The following is a 23938-nucleotide window of genomic DNA, read 5'->3' as shown; positions in this document are numbered from 1 at the left end:
AAAAGATGCCGCATATCTCAAGTCCATTATAAGAAAACCTAATGTTCTTCAGTTTGTAGTATCAACAATGCATGAGTAGTGTTAAACATGTCATTTCATTTAGTTTGCGAACTACTATGGCCTTCCTCTATTCTCATTCATTCATCATCGATCAAACAAAGTTAAAGAAATTTGATCACAAAAGCTCTTTCAAACAAAAAAATAAAAATAAAAACAAACAAATAATTCAAAAAAAATTAATTATACCAAACAAGGAATAATTAACTAAACAAAATGTAAGGGATGAATCTTAAGAAAACAAATTACTAAAACCATATCTGATACAAATTTAGGGGGTTTTTTTGTCTATCAAATAAACCAATAAAACAATGAACTTCAAGAATTAAAATTCACAAAAATAATTCAATAAAAGAATGGCAAAAAACCTCAATATCACAAAATTAATAAGACGGAATAGATGCATTCTACAAACTTGTTTTATTGCATGCTCACCACCCCTTCCAAAATTTATTTGATAAAAATTTAGTAAACTTAAAACACAGACAATAACAAAATTGTTGCAAACCTGCATTTACTGGTCAATGTCTTTAAATAAGCATTCTCTGACGTCAATTCTTGATTTTTAACTTCATAAGCATCCACCTAACCATGAGACAATTATGAGAATATTTTATTTAACCACTAACAATCATGCTCATGCACAACATTTAAAATAGAGGTTTTAACATACTATCCTTTTATAGAAATCGTTATCAGTTTTCTTGCCATTCCAAGTTCCACGTCGTCACCCTCTTTCTGTTCATATCATACATTACAAAAGCCAGTAAATGAAAGGAATGATCCATTATGGGTAAAATATTGATAAATAACTAAAATATACTTGTAGCAAATTCATTATCTCCGTTCCTGATATAGATTCTTTCTTTTTCTCCATTAAGACTTGACTTGGTTTAGACATACAAAAACTCCTATATAACCTGAATCCAACTTGAGCCTAGAACCGAAAAATAACTAAAAGGTATCTCACACACAATTTGATGTACTCCTTTTCTTTCTTCTTCACCTCAGGTATTTGTTGAGTTCCTACTTGCTTTGCACACAAACAGAAAACAACATTAGTACTAAAATTATTACATAGAAACTAGTATCTATCTCACAGCATCCAACTACCATAACCTGATTGCCAATAACCCTTCTCTGGAGTTCAACATTTTCCTACTGTAGCTTGTCAATTTGAGCTTTAAAAGCAGCCTTACCTTTGGCTTCCTGTGGAAAAGAACTTCCTTGTTCAATGTTAAATAGAGAGAAATCATAGAATTTAGACAAGTCTCGAGATTGTACTATTCGTGTAACTGTTGCAATCTCCCTATCTTTAACTTGTACTACCGACTTTAGCCTCTCAACTTTGGTCTCCAACCTTGATATATCTTAATGTAGCCTGCCACAAGAAAATAAAGGTGACTGAATACAGGGAACCATGGTTGTGTGAAGGAATATTAAAAAGCTTTGCAACATTATTACCCTGAATGAACTACATTTATTCCATATCTTAAACCAATCTCCCATAACAAGAAATGAACCAAAATTAGAAACAGTAGCTCTTTCAACACTACCGAAAGACATAATCTCACGAAGACACTTGGCAATAAAATCGAATCTTTAACGCATCACCATTCTCATCAAATGTTAAACAAATCTCCTCTTGATTCCAATTATTTGATAAGCGAGAAACAAAATAGATCATTAAGTAACACAAATTCACGAAAAATCAAACATAATAGATCATTAAATTGAAATGTGACGGTAGACTTGACTAAGCCTGATCCTCTTAGCTCAGAACACAAGGACGGGTCGTGTTATGAGAAATGTCAAGGTAGACTTAACTAAAACTTAACTAAGCATGGATAACAGAGTAATTTTTCTTTCCATTCCAACAAATGCAAAATGAAACTCAAAACAATCTCACATAATACAAATAAAAAATTCTTCCATTATCTTCTTCAGAACACAAGCATCTCTAATCTCCACACCGGACAAAGACCCAAGACATTAAAATTAAGAACATATAGAATCAAAAGCAACACAAAAGACCAAAGAGAGAGAGAAAAAGATAGTTAAGATCAAAACCATAATGATAGAACAATCAACAACAAACTAATGTCATATCTCATCAAATTTTTCAAAAAAAATAAATAAAAGAAAACAAGTAAGAATCAGACAAGCCAACATACCATGTCTATTTTTGCATTTGAATTTTTCCTACCTCTGTTAAGTTCCAAACATGTTTTCGAGTCATTGGAAATTACTTTTTATGTTACAAAATCACTTTTAAAAGTATAGACACAAACGAACGTTAATATGCCATGAAAATCACTTTTAACAAAACATTTATTAGTAAAAATCAATTTTGTTAACTAGTTTCTAAAAACACTCTCAAATATGCCTTCCATAACCTGGTTTAAGTTTTCAAGAAAAATGACTAATGGGCCAGGATACTCATGCCATGGAGTGGCAAAAAAGAGGTTGAGCTTTGTATTTTAAGTATCATGTTGATGAAGACATGTAAAAGGTCTTATGGTCCATATCAGTTGAGAAAACAAGTAATAAAAGAGAAATATTTGAGTGCATCAAGAAAGCACCAATACATATAGAAGCTTAAGCTAACGGATAAGAGAGTAAATTTAACATAGCATCCAACGCTCTTTCTCACTTGTGAGTTTGAAATATGAAAAATAGAGCCACGCTAAGTGAGAATGTAAGTGCGTATATTCATGAAATAAGATGTTAGCTCGTAAGACATTGATTTGAAGTAAATAAGATATAGCAATATAAGAATAGATACGTTATACCAACACATAGATTTTAACTGTTAAATCAAAAAAGAAAAAAAAAACAAAAACAAAAACAAACAATAAAAGGCATTATTAGGGCGTAGTTAAAGTTTTGGTAATTAACATTTTTAAGCAAAGCTAGATGGACTCACTGGCTACAAGAAATAGACAATAATTTGGATAAAGGCAAGGCAAGGAAGGGATCTCGAGTGATAGAAAAAGAGACGAATGGTGACAATAAGGGTACCATAAAAGTAATGGAAATTTTTAATCGGACAAACCATTCAACGTAATTCCCCCCACGGTAACTTGGTCCATAAATTTCATAAATCTAATCACTCCTTCCAACCTGTCCTTCCCATTCATCTAAATTCCCTTTGACTCCTTAACAAAACAACACATGATCAATCATCATTTATATTCCCTCTCTTTTTCTGTGTACAAAACACCTAGATTCTCTTCTAATTCCACCCTAAGAGAAACCTGAAATTTATCACCTACTGCACAGCCTAATATCTTCCATTGTCATTGTAGCGTTTAGGCTTAGAGGTAGATGACATCCAAATGAAATACTTTAAAAGTACGAAAGTACAGCACTTGGAAATACCAATCTAAGATGTATAAGATCTCTACTCACCCCTAGTAAGCACAGAAATACTGAGAAATTAAAAAGAAACTGTAATAAGAACACAAGAAGAAGAAAATATTACGTATTGTTGATGAACTTACTTTGAGTCAATCACGAATTCAACACATCTCATCTACCATTTAACTTTGTTGGCATTTCAAACATGATGAACATTCAATTCAACTCTTTTGTCTCTTGAGTACTGTAAGCTTTAGACTGATGATTATGTATTCTGCCTCTTCAAGGGAATTCTATGGTCTTGGTGGAAGGGTTTGGTAGGAATTCTTTCTTTTTCTCCCTTAAGACTTGGTTTAGACATACAAAAGCTCCTATCTCAGCTGTAAATAATAAGCACCTCTAACAGAGTCCAACTTGAGCCTAGAACCGAAAAATAACTAAAAGGTTCTCACCTGCAATTTGATGTACTCCTTTTCTTTCTTCTTCATCTCATGTATTTGTTGAGTTCTTACTTGCTTTGCACACAAACAGAAAACAACATTAGTACTAAAATTATTACATAGAAACTAGTATCTATCTCACAGCATCCAACTACCATAACCTGATTGCCAATAACCCTTCTCTGGAGTTCAACATTTTCCTACTGTAGCTTGTCAATTTGAGCTTTAAAAGCAGCCTTACCTTTGGCTTCCTGTGGAAAAGAACTTCCTTGTTTGTTAAATAGAGAGAAATCATAGAATTTAGACAAGTCTCGAGATTGTACTATTCGTGTAACTGTTGCAATCTCCCTATCTTTAACTTGTACTACCGACTTTAGCCTCTCAACTTTGGTCTCCAACCTTGATATATCTTAATGTAGCCTGCCACAAGAAAATAAAGGTGACTGAATACAGGGAACCATGGTTGTGTGAAGGAATATTAAAAAGCTTTGCAACATTATTACCCTGAAATGAACTACATTTATTCCATATCTTAAACCAATCTCCCATAACAAGAAATGAACCAAAATTAGAAACAGTAGCTCTTTCAACACTACCGAAAGACATAATCTCACGAAGACACTTGGCAATAAAATCGAATCTTTAACGCATCACCATTCTCATCAAATGTTAAACAAATCTGCTGAATCAGTACAAAACCACATGTTACTTGGATCAAATGCAACGGTCCTTACCACCCAAAGTGACTACTTATGACCTATACACCGAAAGACAAGTGTTGATTTTTATGGGCACGAAGTGGCAAAATATCCCATGCAAGATACACATAATAATTCATATGAGATGTTAAATCATAAATGAGAGAATAATAAAGTCAACAGAAAGAGACATAAAAACGGCCAGTATGCAATTATCATTTCAGTTACTATTCTGTTATTTTCAACTATTAGTATTCTTTTTCTCAAATATAATGTACTTTCTAACTCCATGTGGCGTTTATTTCAATCACTGCTTCAGAAAAGCAAGCTTAAGATTTTGTTTCTATTTATTTTTTATAAGAAGCAGGAATGTATATATTCAACAAAAGAGCCGAAAAAGAACAGTGCATAAAAAGTTATCCAATGGAGGGAGATGGACCAAATTTGGAGCTTTCTTTGAAGTTTCTCATTGAGTATTTAGCATCTATAGGCTACCGACTAGAGGCTATTTATCCTATAAATTGTGGAATACAGGACGTTTATATACAAGTTGAATTAAATTGGACCATAAGGTTAAAACTTCAACCTCATCCCACTTTTTTCTCATTTAAATAAATTACATCTGAAACACTACTGAGATCCATGACAAAAAACACATAGAGCAATAGGAAAAATATATATATAATATAACTAACCCTACTATTTCTCCATGGAGCATGCCAAACCGAACGTTGTCACTTGCTTGGAATTCTTTCCATAATTGCAGATATTGACCCTATAAGACCACGGATACTAAAAATGTGAAAAGAGCAGGCTTAAAGGGTGTCGCCTAACAAATAAAGCTCAACAATGAGGAGCTTTAGGAATGTCGAAGGCCCATTCACGGTATCAATCATATGTGATATGTCCAAAAAAAAAGGGGAGAGCGTGTACTACAAAATCAAGAACTGAAGAGCTTTCAACATGTCATGCTTGATGATTTGACAACTAATTACATAGGTTTCTAAGTATCATATTGATGTCAACCAGAGGCCTTAACCCCTGAAACATAGGGAAGGAAGCAAGCAAGATTAAGACTCCAGCTATAGCACATATATAGTTAAATTTCATGATTTTCATCCATTAGAAAGGTATAAAAAAATTTATAAACCTTCCAGATGAACCAGATGCAGAAACAATAGTTGAACATCTACCTTTAAGGCCACCATCGTTTCTGAAAATAAAAGATAATATAGATAGATTAGTGACAATTCTACCAAATAAAAACAGAACTAAATAAAAAAATATTAATTTACCCCTTACGTTAAAACTATAAACCAAACAAATGGGAAATGGCTGAAAATTTAAGATTTGAATCAAAACAAAGAATACATTCATCACACGTACCCCAAACCTAGATTTGAAGATTTATTCGTGATTTAGGCTCGACAACATCAATAAAATGAAACAGTTCCCACCACAAATATGGATGCATTTGCCAATTGTTTCTCTGTACAGTCGCTCATACTTCTAAGTTATAACAATTCAAATAAAGCTCGTGATTCACATCAAAAATTAAATTAAATACAATACAAGATAAAACAATATTACAACAAAGAAAGATCCACTAATTTTCAATCCCTGTTACCTAGTTAGCCTATGTACATTAGTTTTCTTCATCAGACTCAAAAGACTGGTGTTTTCTCAAAGATTCAATCACATTCAAACGTGAAGTATTTGTGCCATTGTTTCCACCAGTACGAGACTTGAGTTTAGGCAAACTTAGAGAACCGAGAGGCGGTGTCGAAGTCCCTCTGTTCACTTCTCTAAGCACAGATTTTGCTGTGGCTGCAGCAGCTGCATCAGCAATGGCTGAAGCAACTTTCGAATCATTTTGAAGTTTTGAGGTTAGGTTGTTAAGAACACTTACAGCTTGAGGAGGAGCCTCAGGAGAAAGATAGTTAGTTGACTTTTGCATCTCGTTGACTGCCTCAGCAACGGCTGACTTGGCTTTGGTACATTCATATCTTTGAATGTCATAGAGGAGCTCTTTCTGAAGTTGCTTATCAGCTACCAATAAGTCATCAATTTCGTTCTTGTAGTCCTTGAGAAGAACTCGAAGGCATTCCATGAGGGAACCTATTATTAAAGAATACGAATAAAATGTTAAATATGTCTTAGGATCAATTTGAAAGGACTTTTTAAGTGTTCAAAAACACTTTTTAAAGCACTTACAAAACCGTCCCAAACAGGCACTTCACATTTCAATTTAAATTATTTAAGTTTTGGAGTATTCGTACCTATAAGGGGGCTATTCTTGCTTTCCATTAGCCTTTTTAACTCAATGAAGATGGGTATGGTGTTTTGTATGAGACTCTTTCTCACTGCGTGAGTGATGACCTTTCCTCTAGCAGCAGATGCTCCTCCGCTCTCACCCCCTTCCTCACCTACATCACCAGATTCTGATGATGATACTCGATTTATTGATAGTCGAATCTCTTTACAAGCAAGAATCTCAAAGGTATCCTGCGCTTTCAGCCATGGGGAACTAATGAGATTCCAGGTCGCAAATACTGACAAAAGAAAATTAGAATAGCAGCAAAATTATTGACTAAAGATGATTGAATGCTTTTGAATATGGACCTGTAAAACAGAACGTGCAGTAGTATCATCTATATTGAGCATACCATCGGATGCTGCAACAAGAACTTCTGCACATAACTTTGCAAAGGTGGCCAGAAGATGCTCGGGAGCCATTTGTTTCAAAAGAGAAACATAAATGCGCATTCTCCTGGACCTCGACCTTTCATCATTGCCTCTTCAAATATAAAGTTGGAAAGATAGACAAAAGATAATCATTTTCCATTACATGTAACTGTATAATAAGGCACATAGTTCAAACATTCCTTACCGGATGGAGAATGGTCGACTTTCAGCTCGTGATGCCTTCGAATCGCTATGTCCAGAATGAGCACGATAGTCATTCAAAACATAAATTGCTTCTATGAAACTGTTGTAAGCCAAAAGTGGGGCCTTCACTGCAAATTCAGTTTCACATTTCAATTCCATTGCCACGTTGGAACGGTATGACCAATATTATAACCATGACAGTGGCTGAAAATGTAAAATTTTATAACCTTTCAAAATGTTACCAAAAAGGTAATCTGCTAGTTGACGAATCTTCTCCGATTCATCAACAAGTGACAAAAGAAACCGAAGAAACAAAACCCCTCTCCATTTCACATAGTCTCTCTGAAAATTAAAACGATATTGCTGAACATTGTTAATCACAAACATGACAGTGAAAATTGGGAGAAGTTCTTAGGAGTTGGGAAAGAACAAATTACCTGTAATAATCTGGATAGAAGTATGAATGTGTGTCTTCTGACAAGTTCACAAGGATCGCGAAGGCACTTTGTGATTTTCGTAAGGTAGCTGTTCAATTCAGAGTTAGTCTGATTGTAACAAGGAACAAGTTTAAAGAGATTCTATTTCCCTGCCATTTCAAAGTATTTGATAAAGCTAGCATATCTCCAAGACTTGTATCATGTATCAGCCTTACCAGTCAACTAGAGCAGTATAGCGTACACAAAAATCTGCCATTGTGATAATAAGATTGTTGCGAAGCGCTGAACAATCACTATTTCCAAGCTCCTAAACCAATATAAAAGACTTAAAACTTTAAGCAATTTGAGTTGTGTCGAACAAAATTTGACTACATAAAAGACACTGATAAAGGAATATAACATGAAATTTTATATACGAAAACAAGGAAAATCTCATAAATTCTAGCGCAGACAATATACTGTAAGTAAAAATAGAACTTAATGAACAAACAAATGAGTAAAAGTTTATCTACCATATATATGAATAGTCGAAAAGATTATATGATTGGCTCATGTAGTATATGTGGTATTATAAAACCAAAATGCCAGAGACCTACATGTAACATTCATTCAAACCATCAAAAGATCAGGCTACATGAGTGATATGAGGCCTGAGATTCGAGACTTAACCTGTACAAATAGAGGAATGTAACTCTTTGCTCGCTTCTCATCAGTAAGGCAAATCTTCCCCATTGTCAACCATGCTTGAATGTATAAAGAAGGAGCAGTTTCCTTCAGAGATGCGGTTTGAATTGGTAGTTTATTAGATTTGAGATCACGGTTTCCAGAAGTAATAATGGTGTGGAGAAGTGGTACTATGGTAGTCATGTCAGCCGATGGACAAATGAGAATCAAAGAGCCAATGGTGTAAGCTGCAGTGATTGCTCGGACAAGGACTTGCTCCTAGCAGATGCTTTCTTCCCCATTCGACTACCACTTTTAGGAGGTGGTGTTGTGAAGTTCACATCTTTGTTTGCTTCCGCATGGTTGGATATGTACTTCTCCAATATGTCCGAGGCTTTCGAAAGAAGCTGGTTTACCCATTTTAGGATGAGGGCATCGGCTTCAGTAGATTGCGAAGCCTTCCGCTTGCACAATGTTTTAAGTGTTTTTACATGTGCATTCACCTACCAAGATATCATCATTATTTGAAAATGCGTGTGAGGTATCAAGAAAAAGAGACTAAATATATACGTACGTGTTGATCTTTAAAAATTGGTGATTAACAGGAAAAGTAGAGTACTATAAGAAAATTCAAACCCAGAACACTTTTTTGGCTTGTATTTAGATTAGTGCTTTATCACTGTACTTTATTAATTTTTCATTATTCCACAAATGTTTTTCAGGCCTTTTATCCGACTGTATAGATATTTGAAACAATAAAAAAGAATAGTGAAACAAAATCAAGAGTGAAAAAATCCCAATTGCCAAAGCACAGGGAGCTGCATTCACACGCATTGGCTGATAATATCCACACTACACACACCGGCCATATATACGCGTTCACTACATGTATTGTCAAATAATTCCAAGAAGAATCTTTCCCCACGTTAAAGACATTTTAGTAAAACAATAGCATACACGTTGAGCTGAGCACATTAGTAACTAGCCCAAACTATAGCATGCATGTATAGAGTCATAGAGATAAATAGTATGTAGTATAGGACAATGTCCGGATGAACAGTGTTCACATACCATAGAAGTCTAGAAGATGAGATTATTGTCCATGGAAGCGTGTTAGAAAACTACGTATAGGTGAATAGTTTTAATTATCTAAACAATTGTACCGGAGAAATAAACCAACCATGATGAAGTGTAAAACAAAGTTTGAAAACAATGATGTTGATGCTTACCTCCGTTGGATGCATGTTGAATTCTTCAACCCTTTTAAGCAATTCATGAGCTAAATCTGCTGCAGGTTCTGGAGGCAGCTCAACAGAAACATTGGAGATGGTTTGTAAGAGAAAAACCCGATCTTGAGCCCAAGCGACGGAATTTGACTCTGAATTGTTTTCCTCTCCAAATAAACCTACTTGAGTCACTGAACTTTGAACAGTCCTACCATGATCATCAAGGAGTTTCCAGTGCTGATGAAGAAATTCCCAATCAATGGCTTTCCCAAGATAAGTGGACACTTCTGACAACAGGAACCAGGCACCCGGAGGAGCTGTCCACTTCTCTGGAGGCAAAGATTGGCTTCGCCATAAGGATTCAGATGTCTTTATAATTACCTGAAGTGAATCGGCAATTGTGCGTTTTAATCGTTTCTTTTTTCCTAAGTTGGCACAAACTTTCTTCACCCAAGGAATTACCTCTGCATGACTTATCTCTTTAAGAAGATCCAATACTCCTTTAGGTAAACTTGAAGATTCAGCTCTAGCCAACCGGTCTAGCACTAGTTCTTGAAACGAGTGTTCACACTCTTCTTGAATGCTAGATTCATTGTCAGCAATCAAACGTGGAATTGAGTGTAGCCACTCGACCATGACACTTCCATCTGGGAATCTTCGAAAGGCCTATAGAAGTAAATATAGATTCAATGATAGACCAATAGTGAGTGAAGAATTGAAATTGTAACTTTTAGCAGTTTAGCCTAGTAAAAAATATAAAGCAAAATAAAACTGTATATCAACTTCTAGAAAACATCCATATTTCTAAAGTGGCCAAATGTCGGTGTCCAACACCATTAATGCATGTGACATGATACAGAGACGTCTCCCCTACGTGGCCAAATTGTCAAACTTACTCCTACTCCTACATGCCATCTAAATACAAATTATATCAACTTTAAACTTATTGAACTCTTACTAAAAAACCCAACTTAGTGTAAACATAGGAATTTACCTCGGAAAGAGCCGACATTGCAGCTTTCCGTATGCTAACGAGTGGGTCAGAACAAGCAATTCCTACCGTCTTTAGCATATCACCATCCATTGCTCCACCAAGGACGGTTGTACACTTGGTAACCAGAAATAATGCAGCCTTCCTAACTGCCGCCTTTTGATCCACACACCTTTTCCGCAAAAGACCAAGAATTTCACCATCACCAGCCCCAAAATTTCCTTCATTAAGGCCTTATTCTTGTCATTCTCAGACAGGAACACCACAAGGTGAGCTAAGTTGGTAAGTGCTCGAGCACGAATTGGAGCACTGGCATCTGAACAACGTTGAACCAATGCCACCAAGCACCCAAAAACCCACGAATCCTTTAACTCAATTTTCGAATCAATGACCATTGGATCACTCAAGGACATTATCAGCATTGAGATGAGATCAACCGCTAACAGCCTAAGATTAGACTTTCCTTGAGTCATCTTCACTGCATAATCCACAAACCCAATTTGATCGGGTAATTCCAGCGCTTTAACAACCTCCATTATTGAATCAACTGCTAAACTACGAGGCTCAGATTTCTCAGGCGCCTTCTGAACCAAATACCTTGGAAGATTCACTAGAGCACTCTTAACACCATCTGATTCCTTTGCCACCTTCCCTATTTGAATAGTCACAAACTCTAGCGCAAACGCTCGCGCCTGATCTTTATGATTAAGAATCAATGGTGATAGAGACTTAATCACCTCAACAGCAGTATTCGATAGATCCCCATCCTCAGGACGCAACATAGCACTCAAAATCCGCGAACAAAAATCAGTGAACTTACTATAGATACTTAAATTGGTACATATTTCAAGTGCCAAAACAGGAATATCAATTACAGTTTCAATCAAAGATTTCAAACTATCCGGAAATCGATCCAAATGAATTACACTCATTAAAATCTCTAACCTCTCAAGTACGGGATACAAAACTCTTGCATCCAATTCACCATCATCGTATCTGCCACTAGAACTCTGCCTCGGACGTTTCCGCAAACCCTTACCCTTAAAACCGGCTTTCCTCTTCCTTTTGGGAGCACTAGACTCCTTATTAGAATCATCCTGGTCCTGTTGACCCTGTGGTCGCTGCTTCAAGAATCTCCTCACACACCTGAGAAACGAGAGGAAATCCATGGGATTGAAAAGCGTGAAGACCGGTGCATTAGAGGCCAAAAGAAGAGAGAGATAGACTGTAGAGGCTAAAACCGAAACACAGGTGGAAGATTCATCCATGGCGGAAGCAATGGCGCGAGTAAGAGAGGAAGGAGAGAGGGATTTAGCCGAGAGGTCCTCGTAGAGACGATCGAGTGGTTGTTGTTCATCGGTACTAATTGAGTTGTCTAACAAAGTTTGAAGGTCGAAAAGAGCGGATTGGGAGAGCGGAGGATGGGAATGGAGAGTTGTAGAGTGGTCGAAATGGCGAAATTCTTCGAGCTCTGTGAGAATTCGAGAAATGGCTTCCTCCATGGGAGTGAAGTGTGAAGCCCTCGTGAAGCCGCCGCCGTGTTTTATATAAATTTATTGAGTTTTAAATTTTTATTTCCCGCTTAGACCCTTTCTCCCACCAGCCTCTCAAAGTATGTATACTGTATAGTAACTAAGTTCCAATGTTTAAAAGTAAATTAATGAGCTAATATATAATGAGTGCAAACTATAAGCTAATTTTAGTTGTAGTAGTAATGCTTTTGCTAGTTGATGTTTCGTTTGATTAAACTTTATGTTGATATTTGTTTGTTACTTTAAGTTTCTACGGTATATTGTCTATATATTTAATCAACCGAGCTATATATACAATGATGTTAATGGCTTATACATTTAACCAATTGAGTTATTAAAACGACGTTGATGACTTGCACACATTTACTTCAGTTGAGTTATTCAACAACGTTTTGAATTAAATGATAGTCTAACTCAATACTTCAACCATATATATGATATTATAACTCAATACAGTAGATCGTTTTTATGTGAATTGTGAATATGTGGTAATTGACAATCACATATTTAGTTACAAAATTTTTTTAAATTCGAGAGTTGTGAAACAAAGTGATTGAACTCTTTAAGAAATGACACTACCACAAGTTTGATAGAAAATGTTAAAAACAAAGGTTGAGAGTGTTTCTAAAGCATTTTTTAGTATATTTAAAAAATTAATTTACCAATCACTTCATTAATTTTATTGATTTTTTTATGTTTTAAAATTAAACATTTTAAAATCAAACCCAACTCACCGTATATTGGAATGAGCTTTGAACAATTTTAAGAGTTTTTTTTGGGTAATTGTAGTAGATAGCCATTTGAGGAATAAAAATTAAGGATATAACAATATTTTTTAAAAATTGCAAATATAGCAAAACTATCGTTGATAGACTTGTATCGTTAATAAACTTGTATCGTTAATAGACTTGTATGATCTATCCGTGATAGACCAATATTTACAATATAGTCTATTAGCGATAGACTTGTATCATTGATAGAATTTGACAAATTTTGTTATATTTGTAAATTTTTTAAAAAGTTACTATATATTTAATTATTTTGAATATAATAGCTAAATTTGCAACTATCCTATTTTTTAACGATTTGTTGAAAATTTAAAATTAAGTTTTTTTTTATTAGGTAGTGATATATATAATAGTATTTCTTATATTAAGAAAAGTTTTTAAAAAATGTTTGTTTATAATACAGGGAAATGGTGAAAAATAACAAATTTAATGAAAAAAATGTAAATATTTTAATTTATTTTACTATTTTTAAAAACATCTCTATAATTTATCACTTTTTATTCTAACAAGAAAATGAAAAGAGAGGTTAAAGACATCAATTATTGTTGTATGGTAATGGAAGCAAACTTTGGAAAGATAATTGAACCTTGGGAAGAGTACTCCTTGAATATAAATTGAAATTTAGTTTGGAATACCAAATTCATAACAAACTTTGCTACAAAATTTCCACAATAAATTGGTGTGTGCAAAAGAAAATGAGCCTTTTATGGGCTAAACTTTTGGTTCATTCATAATTGGTTTCCATTTGTTACGTAATTTTATTTTAATCTAATAAAATCAATTGAATTATTTATGACTTTCGTTGGCATTGTATTGTCGTTGGAAAGATAAAGCAAACGATATATGGTTGTTGAATGTTCTTTACATCGCAATAACGCAAGATTGAAATATTCATAACATAAATCGTTCTATTCATGATCAAGAATATATTATTAAATAGTTGAGTTATGTTTAGCATGACACTCAACAAAAATCACCCAGTCGAACGAACTTAAGGACATACATGCTTTAAAGTTATTAAAATAAACTAAATGAAACTTTACTCATTGTTAATTAATGATCTCAAGAGCAAATGGAAGAAGATCGAAGGAGACCAAAATTTATTTCTAACATTCAATAACAGTTTGATAGTTTGTTTAAGGTAATAAATAGCTAGAAACATGTGGATTTAAACTACTGATCATAAAAAAAGAAAGGCGTGTCAATTATTGTTGATAAACTATATATACTAACATATATTGATCACATATTGGTGACAATAACTAATTAACAAACGAGCAAGACTAGTTATTGCATTTCTTTCTTTGGTACACAAATAGTTACAAATAACTTTTCACATAGACACGAAGTTAAAATCTTGGAGATATACATGTTCAAAATTTTATAGATTTATATATTCATGAAACGAGAAGAATGGTAGATTGATCAAACATATATATATATATATAACTACAAAAGTTCATATTTATAATTTAACAAAAAGAAAGGTATAAATATAATGTATATGGGAAGAAGTGAAATAAAAAAAGAGAGAGGAGAGTTTCATAAATAATATAGAGCAAAGATATACAAAACAGGAGAGGAAGAGAGAGGTAAATTAGGCCCACATAATAAAAAATGTGAAAATTGGGAGAAAAGAAAGAGGTTTTGATGGATGGGAAGATCCCCTCCTCTTTTTTCTCTCATCTCTTCAAACTACCAAATGTTATTCTTTGGGAGGAAGTGATTTGAGAGATCTCTTATTCTAAAAGGTATGAGAAGAGATAAGAAGGAGGGACTAGACCGTGGTGGTGGTGGAGAGGACGGCAGCAGTGGAAATGTCATCTTTCGAGTCACCGAAGATGCGTTGACGAAAGTCAGAAACCATAAGGGGAAGGCCCTTTCGAAGGGACACGGTGGGCTCCCAACCAAGAAGGTCCTTAGCTTTAGAAATGTCAGGTTTTCTTTTATGCGGGTCATCTTCCGTGTTCGGTCTGAACTCTATCTTTGCATTTGGATCTATTGTCTCTTGCACTACCTGCACAATAACTTTATTGGTTAGAAAGAAAGTACTTAAACAAAATATTTTAGTGCATCTCGAGTTGCACCTATATTTGTGTCACTTATTCAAATATTCGATGAAAAGCGAACACATATATAACAATTATTTTGTTGATATGGAACCATTTGGGTAGCTTCATAAAATAGAATTAAGGATCTATATTTAAAATAGACTGTATCATATAAATTATTAGGATGTCCTTTTTTATCACAATTTAAGTCTATAGTTTAACTTGTTAGAAAATAAAGAAATGCAACCTTATAAAGTGTTTTGATCTATAGATAATAACTAAGTCGACTATTCTTAAAATTAGTTTTGCTTCTCCATGAATTCAGTTTTGGTTGTACAAAACAAAATATTTTATTGAAAAAACCTACGAGACAAGAAAAGTTTAAAACATTGTTATGGAAAGAAAACCTATTAGTGTTTATCTATTGATGTAAAATTTTGTTATATTTTATAAATATTTTAATTCATTATCCTCTATTTGAAAATAAGTGTTTGTAATATAACTAAAACCAATATCAATAGTTTGAATTGGTTGGTCAATTTACTTAAAATGCTAAAATAGCTCCCACCAATACAAACTTATTATTAATTTTAAAATCATATTTTTTTTACTTACAAAAAAAATAATATACATACCTATATTCATTTTAATTTTATGATTTTGTTAGAGTTTATTTTTTCATAAGATTCAAATTAACCATCCCAATTATCTCAACTTAAATGTTTCATGAATGAAGTTAATTATTTATTACGTGAAAGAAACTTAGAGGGCAAAGCAATTAGGGTTGATGAGTAAATGTTCCAAAAAAAGGATTAAACCTAAATATTTTAAATGCTAAAAGAGAGTAGATTAGTTTAGGAGTATAAATGTGAGAATGGGGGAGTAGAGAGCTGACCTGAGCAAGTTTGAGCATAGTGAATTCGCCGGGGTTGTCCAGATTAAAAGGCCCCACGAGCTCGCCTTCCATCAGTTTCATTAGCCCCTCCACCTGTGACAGTTTATTATTATTATTATGTAAAACTCTAAACAATATCACAATAATAAATTAATTACAAAGTTATATAATATCCTATCTTTAAAAATCACATTTGCTAAATTCGAAATTAAGATGAAACAGTCCGTTAATTTTGTAGTGGTAATAAATAAATGTGTATATATTTTACCAGATCAGAAACGTATTGAAAACTCCGGGTTTGCTTGCCATCTCCATAAACTGTCAACGGCTCATTTCTTAATGCCTGTGGGAGTTTTCACAATATAATATTTACTATACTTTTCAAACTTTAATCCAACATAACGCTGGGGGGTAATATATTAATAATTATGCAATTAATTACTTTGTGACCACCAAGAAATAACAAACTTGCATTGTTTATATCCAAGCAAGGTTAACAAGTGAAGTTACAAGCAACAGAAGATGGATACTAATCTCCAAAAAGATAACCGGATATCATTTCTAAGAAAAGAAAGAGAACCACATTTACCTTTATCACCTTATGCTACCTCGAGATTATTCAGCTTTGCACAGTGAGGAGTTGGGAGATTTTATTCCACTGGAGTCTTTGGAGTTCTACGTCACAATAACGCGAAACAAGGTTTCGATAATCCCTTATCACACTGTTCTCTATTTCAGCTCGAGCTGGGCTTCCAAGAGGATATCTTACATCAAAATTTGATGATTTGACAAAAAATTCCACGCCATGTTTCTCTGTAACCATAGGAATACTATAGGATTGATTTTCATGCAAAGAATATTCAGGCTCTGGAAATGGCATATAAGCCAACAAGTAAATTAACAATGGTAACATTAGAAGAATGATAAAAAATTTGGGACCTCTCCCATCAGATTCAGTCTTCTGTTGGCTTTCCCTACCTCCGTTGGGATCAATTTTATTTTCAGACGAATCATGATTCGTTTCACTTCTCCGATGCCTTGCATTCTGCTGTTGGTGCTGATACTGATCAACAAAAACCGTGTGATCATATTCCATACTTTCTTTTTGTAGTTTGTGATCCTAGCTAAACTCAGGTTAAAGAGTTCTGTTTATATTTGTATATTTTAATGGAGTTAATTGCAAATACAACGATTAGATACAAAATATTTGCATATGTAACACATATTGTATTGCTAATATAAATATATCACTCATAGAATTTGCTATAATTATACTTGTTTAAACATACTAATACACACTTAATCTTCTTAGTTCAATAATGGTATGGAGTGGAACAAACTTCCTACGTTAGGATAAAAGGGTCACACAAATTACCTTCGTAGTAAACTTACTTTTGACATTATTCATTTAACTTAGGGTAAGTATAATGGATTAGCAATTTTATGAATAATAATTAAGTATATAACAATATCTTTTAAAAATTGTAAATGTAGCAAAATATATTTGTGATAGATTTATATCGTTAATAGACTCTTATGGCTTATAAGCGAATGACATATGTGATTTAAAATAACTGCAGCAATTAGTTTAAAATGTTGTTATATATCTACGAATTTCTTAATTGTTATATTCATTTGTCATTAGTTGTATTTAAAAGGGATGACCAGAAAAACATTAAAACAAGAGGTTTACTTTTGATAAAAGAAAATTTTAAATTTAAATTGCTAAAATAGCAAAATGTGCATGTCTAAGTGAAAATTATTCAACAATAATCACGGTCGAACTCAAACTCCCAAAAACAATGATTACATTTATTCCCTAATTTGCTAATTCATTTTGGATTAGGTTTATTTTTTACAACAATAAAAAAATTGAGGTGTGGAACAATGATATTATAAATGCCAAAGAGTAGTTAAGATGCAAAATATAAATTTATATTTGCAATATTAGGTCAAAATGAATGATAATTTAGTTAGATTTTTGTCAAATAAATAAAAATGTGAACCATACCAAAAGCAAATATAGATGCTTTTTTATTATTGAATTTTCATAGAATAAATAATAAAAAAAAGTAAAAAATATTTGCCTTTTAACTTTTTCTTTTTTAATTTTCATAGAAAATATTTAATCCAAAAATTAAATAACTCTCCTCCACGGTCAATTTTCTTTTCCCTCTTCTTCAACCTCAACGGTCTCTTTTATTTCAAATTTCTTTCCCCTTTTTCTTCTCCATCGGTTTACTCTGCCTCTCATCTCCCCTTCTCTTCTTCGTCTTCCTCAAACCCTGCGATTTCCTATCTCTCAAATTCCGTTTCGCTCTTCCTATACCTCCAAAAATTCGCTCTTCCTCTCTAACGTGAAGCAGCCAAGAAACTCTATCTTGCGACATACCCATCTCGTCGATCCACCACTTTCTTCTTCTTCTAGCCTTAACGGTGCCGAAATCAAGGGCCGCAGACCCCTCGGAAACCCAAGTCTTCCAAAGAAAATTCTCCACCCTCAGATCGGTTTTCGATTCCAAATCCTGAAGAGCCCGCTTCCACCTAGGCCTCCCTCTTCTAACCCGACCGTTCCTGAGAGTTCGCTATCACATACTGCTTTTTTTTGCGTTGTTGCAATCCCGATCCAAGGTAATGCTAAAATAATGTTGCTAATATCTGGAATATGGTATTACTGAATTTAGTAAAAATAAATAAATAAATAAATAAAAGAAGTATACCTGTAACAACTAACAGTTGTGGGCACTGTCGGAAAAAGGCAATGAATTTGTAAATCGAAGTGCAGATAGTTCTGTTGTTTAGGATGGAAAAGCATGAGTTTCACGTTTCTATATTCAACGGACTGGTACTTGTAAAATTTAGGCTCATAATCATTTTATTATGCAGAGACTGGCAGATGGTTTAAGTAGCTGGTTCCGGAGGCATAAGCTAACAGGTGTCATGTTTTTTGAATTCCTTGCCATTGTTGAGTAGTAACTTGCATTTGTTTATTAAAATGTTTTAATTAAGATTATGGTGTTCATAACTTTGTAGTGTCACACTAAATAACTTAAAAGAGTTAGTTTGACAGTTGACAAACATGATAGTAATGTGATAGTGAGTGCAAGGGTAAAAAGAGCTGCTTCTGTTGGGTTAAAGGGATGTTTGTGTTTTTTAGTGTGATGTGTTTTGTTTTCAAGTTCGTTAGTAGACGTATTACTTAATTGAGCATTTTGATACCATAGCCAGTGTAGGGGAAGATGAATGGAGGGTGCTATGAGACTAGTTAAGACTTATATGTATCCTAATTTTAGTAATATATAAAATTGAGAGAATTTCCTTTGATTTTCAGGAACAAGGATGAATAATCAATGAAAAATGAACGAAAAGGTTTATCCATGCAAGCTTCAAACCAAAGTCAAGGATGTCGATCCTTCTAGGGGAGTCCAAAGTTTCAAGATTGTTTATCCATGCATCATTTTGTCGATCTACTAAGATTAAATTGTCTCGTTGTAGTTGCAAGACTGGAACAATAGACGGCAGTTTACACCACCAGTGACTTCCATGCTGACGTGATGAATGATTATTTCATTTCTCAGGTAATTGTTCTCAATGATTGTTTTGGTTCTAACGACCTGCTATCTGATCGTAATTCTAATTATTTACTTGGCCTTGTTTCTTTGTAGGCAGTGATAGAAAATACCAGAGCAAATGATATACACAAGCGAGTTCCCTTTTTAGTACCGTTTACTAGCAGGGTTAAGATTTTCACTGTAAGCAAGTTATTTTTTTGGTTTCCTTATCCACAATATTGAATTTCTTGGATGACTGTTAGTTATAGAAATATGTAAGATATTTTTTATTTATGGTTACTTTCTCTATAACTCATTTCACAGACACAACTAGCAGCAGCTAGGCAAAGGAATGGATCTCTTGCTGTTTTTGCCAGAAACCGGTTTAGAATTCGACGAAATCATATATTGGAAGATGCTTTCAGTCAGATGAGTGCATTGTCTGAAGGTGATCTTCGAGGATCGGTAATTTCAGACTTCCATGATTTATGAAAAATGAAATTGTTATCTTACTTTTTTCTATCTTTTTCTTTGCCCTCGTGAAAACGACCCCTTCCCTCTTCTGCATCCTATAGTTGCAGAGTTACTTGTAATTGTTTATTAGTTTTTTCTTGTTTGTGTTGGGTCAATTGCTTCAGTTTTCTGCATGCAGATACGTGTGTCTTTTGTTAATGAATTTGGAGTTGAGGAGGCAGGAATTGATGGTGGTGGTATTTTTAAAGATGTCATGGAGAACATTACACGGGCAGCCTTTGACGTGCAGTATGGTTTATTTAAGGTTATCACGACATTCCTTATTATTAGCATGGCATGGCTTTGTTAATCCTGTAGTATTATTGGATAACATGAAGCGTGATGAGACAGCCATAGTTGTTTGAAATCGCTTTTCAAAATAAAAATAGTTGTGAGATCACATTTCAATATAAAAATTGGTTGCTTGAAATCTGTTTCATAAAATTTCAGTAATATGTGGGTATGTATTGTTCATTTTTTCTAATATAAGTTATTTTCTGCTTGGTAATCCAGCAAATTGTTGACCATTTGCTCTACCCCAATCCTGGTTCGGGAATGATACATGAGCAACATCTCCAGTTTTTCCATTTCCTCGAAGTTCTTTTGGCAAAGGTATGGCCATAATTCCCAATCATACTTTGGTTGAATTTTGGAACATTAATGTATCGCCTGACATTCATAAATACAATGTCATAATTTGAAATCTGCTGTCTTCCTACATTATGCATGTTTTTCTGTTATTGAAGTTGCTGCCCGGTTGTGCTAAAAGTTCTCAAGCAGTCATGCTAAAAGATCTCAATCACATTAAATGATTTTTGATAGGATGTTGTTGTTGTTTTACCCTTCTTCCTGTAGTTCATGTTTGAAGGAATTCTTGTTGATATACTTGTTGCAACATTCTTCTTGAGCAAGTTAAAACAGAAGTAAGGTTTTTAAAGATTTACTGTCTTACTGTTTTGTATTTTGTGCTGATCCACTAATCGTTGTATTGATGGTCATGACAATGACTAGTTGCAAGTTACTTGAATTTTTAGGGTTCTAAAAATCTTACATTTTATTATGGGTGCACTGCCTACTAATGAGATTGTCAATTGCTAACTTCCAAATGTTGAATTTGGGATTTCCATGCTACATTCACTTTCTTGATCTGCAATTACAGAGCTACTCTATACTGGAATAAAGTCTCATCTGAACTGTACATTGCTTTTGATGCTGTAATTGCAAAGCTAGGAAATCTTTATGTATAATGCCTTTTTTTTTTTTATCATTTATTAATGAAAATGAGAAGCCTTTTTATAGGCTGGAGATTACAAGAGTTGTTAAACTAACTTGGGGTTGAGTTAGTTTACTTATAACTAACTCAAGATACAAAATTGTTAATTCAAATAACTAATCCTAAACTATAAAAATGGTAATTCAAACACCTCCTCTAGGATAAAACTCAAGAAACATAAAGAAGGGGATGTTCTACATTAGCTTTTGTCAAGGCTTTAGCCAAAATTTTATTTATCAACTGTGGGGGAGGATTTGAGAGCTCCCCAATCTCTACACACTTCTCTAATGAGAGTCTATACCAAAAATCAAGATACCCATACCCTCCCACTCAAGAAACTTAAGTAATTGCTTAGAGAAATAACAAAATACTTGGCCCCACTCTAACAAACACATTCCTAAGGCCCACACAAATAGAAAAATTATCAACTAACTCTCAATCATTCTTTCTTCTTCCTATTCTTGTCTCTACGGGAATACACCTTTACTATGGGAGGTCTATCATTACCCGCCCCCCAAATAGCCACCTTGTCCTCAAGGTGGAATTCAGGAAACTGTTTCTTGAATAAGAGCAGCTTGTTCCCACGTTGCACTTTCAAGTGTCCCCTCACTCCAACGGATCAAAACTTCTAAGTTGTCCTCCTTTTCTATTGTTTTGCGAACTCCCAATACTTCTACGAAGACACTTGCATAGACAAATCAGCAGCCAAATCTTTTGAAATTGGGAATAATGGCCTGTTTGAACTCACGACCTTGCGAAGAACAGAAACATGAAAGACCGGGTGTATAAGCGATTCCTTGGGAAGGGCCAAACGGTATGCAACGAAACGAATTCGTGCCACGATCATAAATGAACCAATGAATCTTGGGGCCAATTTGGAGTGCTTAAAACGGCTGAGAGAGGACTGTCGGTAAGGGCGTAACTTCACATAAACCCAATCATGAACCTCAAACTGCACCTCCCGTCTTTTAGCATTAGCATATTTGACCATTCGCTGCTGTGCTTTCAGTAAATTGGCCTTCAAAACGCCCAAAATTTCATCTCTTTCTTTCATCAAATGGTCTACTTCATCATTCACCCGGCTCGAGCCCTTCACATATGGTAATATAGAGGGGGGTGGTCGCCCATAGAGGGCCTCGAAGGGGGTCATCAATGTGGCTGTACGGACTGTTGTATTATAGCTTAATTCAGCCCAAGCTAGCCATTTAACCCATTGTTTAGGTGTGTTCATAGAAAAACACCCTAGATACGTCTCCACCCTCGATTGACAACTTCCGTTTGACCATCTATTTGGGGGTGGTAAGTGGTGCTTCGTCTCAACTGAGTTTCCAACAACCTCCACAACTCTTCCATAATAGACTTGTGAAAATACGATCACGATCCGACACTATACTTCAGGGGCATCCATGCAAACGAATAATCTCTCGCATAAAAACAGCAGCAACACTTTTGCACCAAATGGATGTTTCAAGGGATGAAATGTGCATACTTGGAAAGAAGATCCGCAACTACCAATATAACATCATAACCTCGGATTTGGGGAGGCCCTCAATAAAATCCATACTAATATCTTCCCACACACGGTCCGGAATGGGTAATGCTTGAAGGAAACCAGCCGGAGTTAAAGACAAGTATTTGGCTTGTTGACACACGGAACATTCAGCAACATAGGTGCGGATATGGGCTGTCATACCTCGCCAATATACCTCCCTTGCTAGCCTTTGATATGTTTTCAATGCACCATGATGTCCCCCTATCTGGCTGTTATGGAATTCAGCTAATAATAAAGTAATATCAGGTGAATCCTCCTCCTTGTAGCGAATATCCCTCTGGAGCTTGTTGTCCATTTATCAAGGATAGTCGAATATTGTTAAGAGATTCATTTCCAGCCACTTGATCGATGAAAACTGAAGGGTTTAGCCCGCCCACAATACTTACGAGGCCCAATTCAAATACCGGTGGTAATCTCTATAAGGCATCGGCCGCTTTGTTTTCCAATCCTTTCTTGTACTCAATCACAAAATCATACCCCAATAGTTTAGCGATCCATCTCTGATATTCTCCCCCGATAGCCCGTTGTTCAAGAAGAAACTTCAAACTTTTCTGATCTGTACGCACCACAAAAGGCTTACCCAATAGATATGGTCGCCATTTTTGAACAGCCAGCACTATTGCCATAAGCTCCCGTTCATAAACAGCCTTTAAACCTATGGGTAATAGGTAAAGCTTGACTGAAAAAGGCCACTGGTCGTTGATTTTGCATTAGGACAGCCTCAATACCCCACACCCGAAGCATCAGTTTCCAGCACAAAACTTTGTGAAAAATCAGGAATACCTAGCATCGGGACAGACATCATTGCTGACTTTTAACTGCTGAAATGCGTTCTCGGTCGTGTCTCATTCCACTTAAAGTTACCTTTTTTTAACAGTTGTGTCAAGGGGGGGCAGCACAATAGAACCGTTAGTTTGCAACGAATTTCCGATAATACCCCGTAGCCCCAAAAACCCACCTAGCTCCTTCACGTTCTTGGGTGCTGGCCATTTAACCATTGCTTCTATTTTTTGTTGGATCCG

General features: G+C 34.8%; 1 protein-coding gene, 1 long non-coding RNA gene and 1 pseudogene across 2 annotated transcripts; 1 reads left to right on the top strand and 2 right to left on the bottom strand.

Annotated features, from left to right (window-relative positions):
• Nucleotides 1-302: 302 nt before the first annotated feature.
• On the bottom strand, nucleotides 303-1170 carry LOC116405434. Its single transcript, XR_004218570.1, has 2 exons — nucleotides 731-1170; nucleotides 303-642 (listed from the first exon to the last, which is right to left on the bottom strand). It is a non-coding gene; the product is annotated as an uncharacterized LOC116405434 (long non-coding RNA).
• Nucleotides 1171-6026: 4856 nt separating this feature from the next.
• LOC116405433 lies at nucleotides 6027-12293 on the bottom strand (annotated as a pseudogene).
• A 7011-nt stretch (nucleotides 12294-19304) lies between these two features.
• LOC116405438 (E3 ubiquitin-protein ligase UPL6-like) lies at nucleotides 19305-20434 on the top strand. The gene is made up of 4 exons (XM_031889451.1): nucleotides 19305-19605; nucleotides 19693-19779; nucleotides 19903-20043; nucleotides 20231-20434. The coding sequence occupies exons 1-4, from the start codon at nucleotides 19582-19584 to the stop codon at nucleotides 20399-20401; spliced, it is 423 nt and encodes a 140-aa protein (XP_031745311.1). The 5' UTR covers nucleotides 19305-19581; the 3' UTR covers nucleotides 20402-20434.
• The last annotated feature ends 3504 nt before the right edge of the window (nucleotides 20435-23938 follow it).

The sequence above is a fragment of the Cucumis sativus genome, unplaced genomic scaffold (assembly GCF_000004075.3).
Source record: "Cucumis sativus cultivar 9930 unplaced genomic scaffold, Cucumber_9930_V3 scaffold103, whole genome shotgun sequence".
NCBI lineage: Eukaryota > Viridiplantae > Streptophyta > Magnoliopsida > Cucurbitales > Cucurbitaceae > Cucumis > Cucumis sativus.
The sequence above is the reverse complement of the archived record's forward strand: the minus strand, read 5'-3'. Positions and strand labels throughout refer to the sequence as shown.

What these genes read in the sequence shown, in the direction of transcription:
- LOC116405438 (XM_031889451.1), top strand. Translation starts at nt 19,582, where the DNA reads ATGAATGATTATTTCATTTCTCAG. An exon ending in ATGATTATTTCATTTCTCAG is followed by an intron (nt 19,606 to 19,692) that starts GTAATTGTTCTC and finishes GTTTCTTTGTAG; the next exon opens with GCAGTGATAGAAAATACCAG. An exon ending in AAGGTGATCTTCGAGGATCG is followed by an intron (nt 20,044 to 20,230) that starts GTAATTTCAGAC and finishes TTCTGCATGCAG; the next exon opens with ATACGTGTGTCTTTTGTTAA.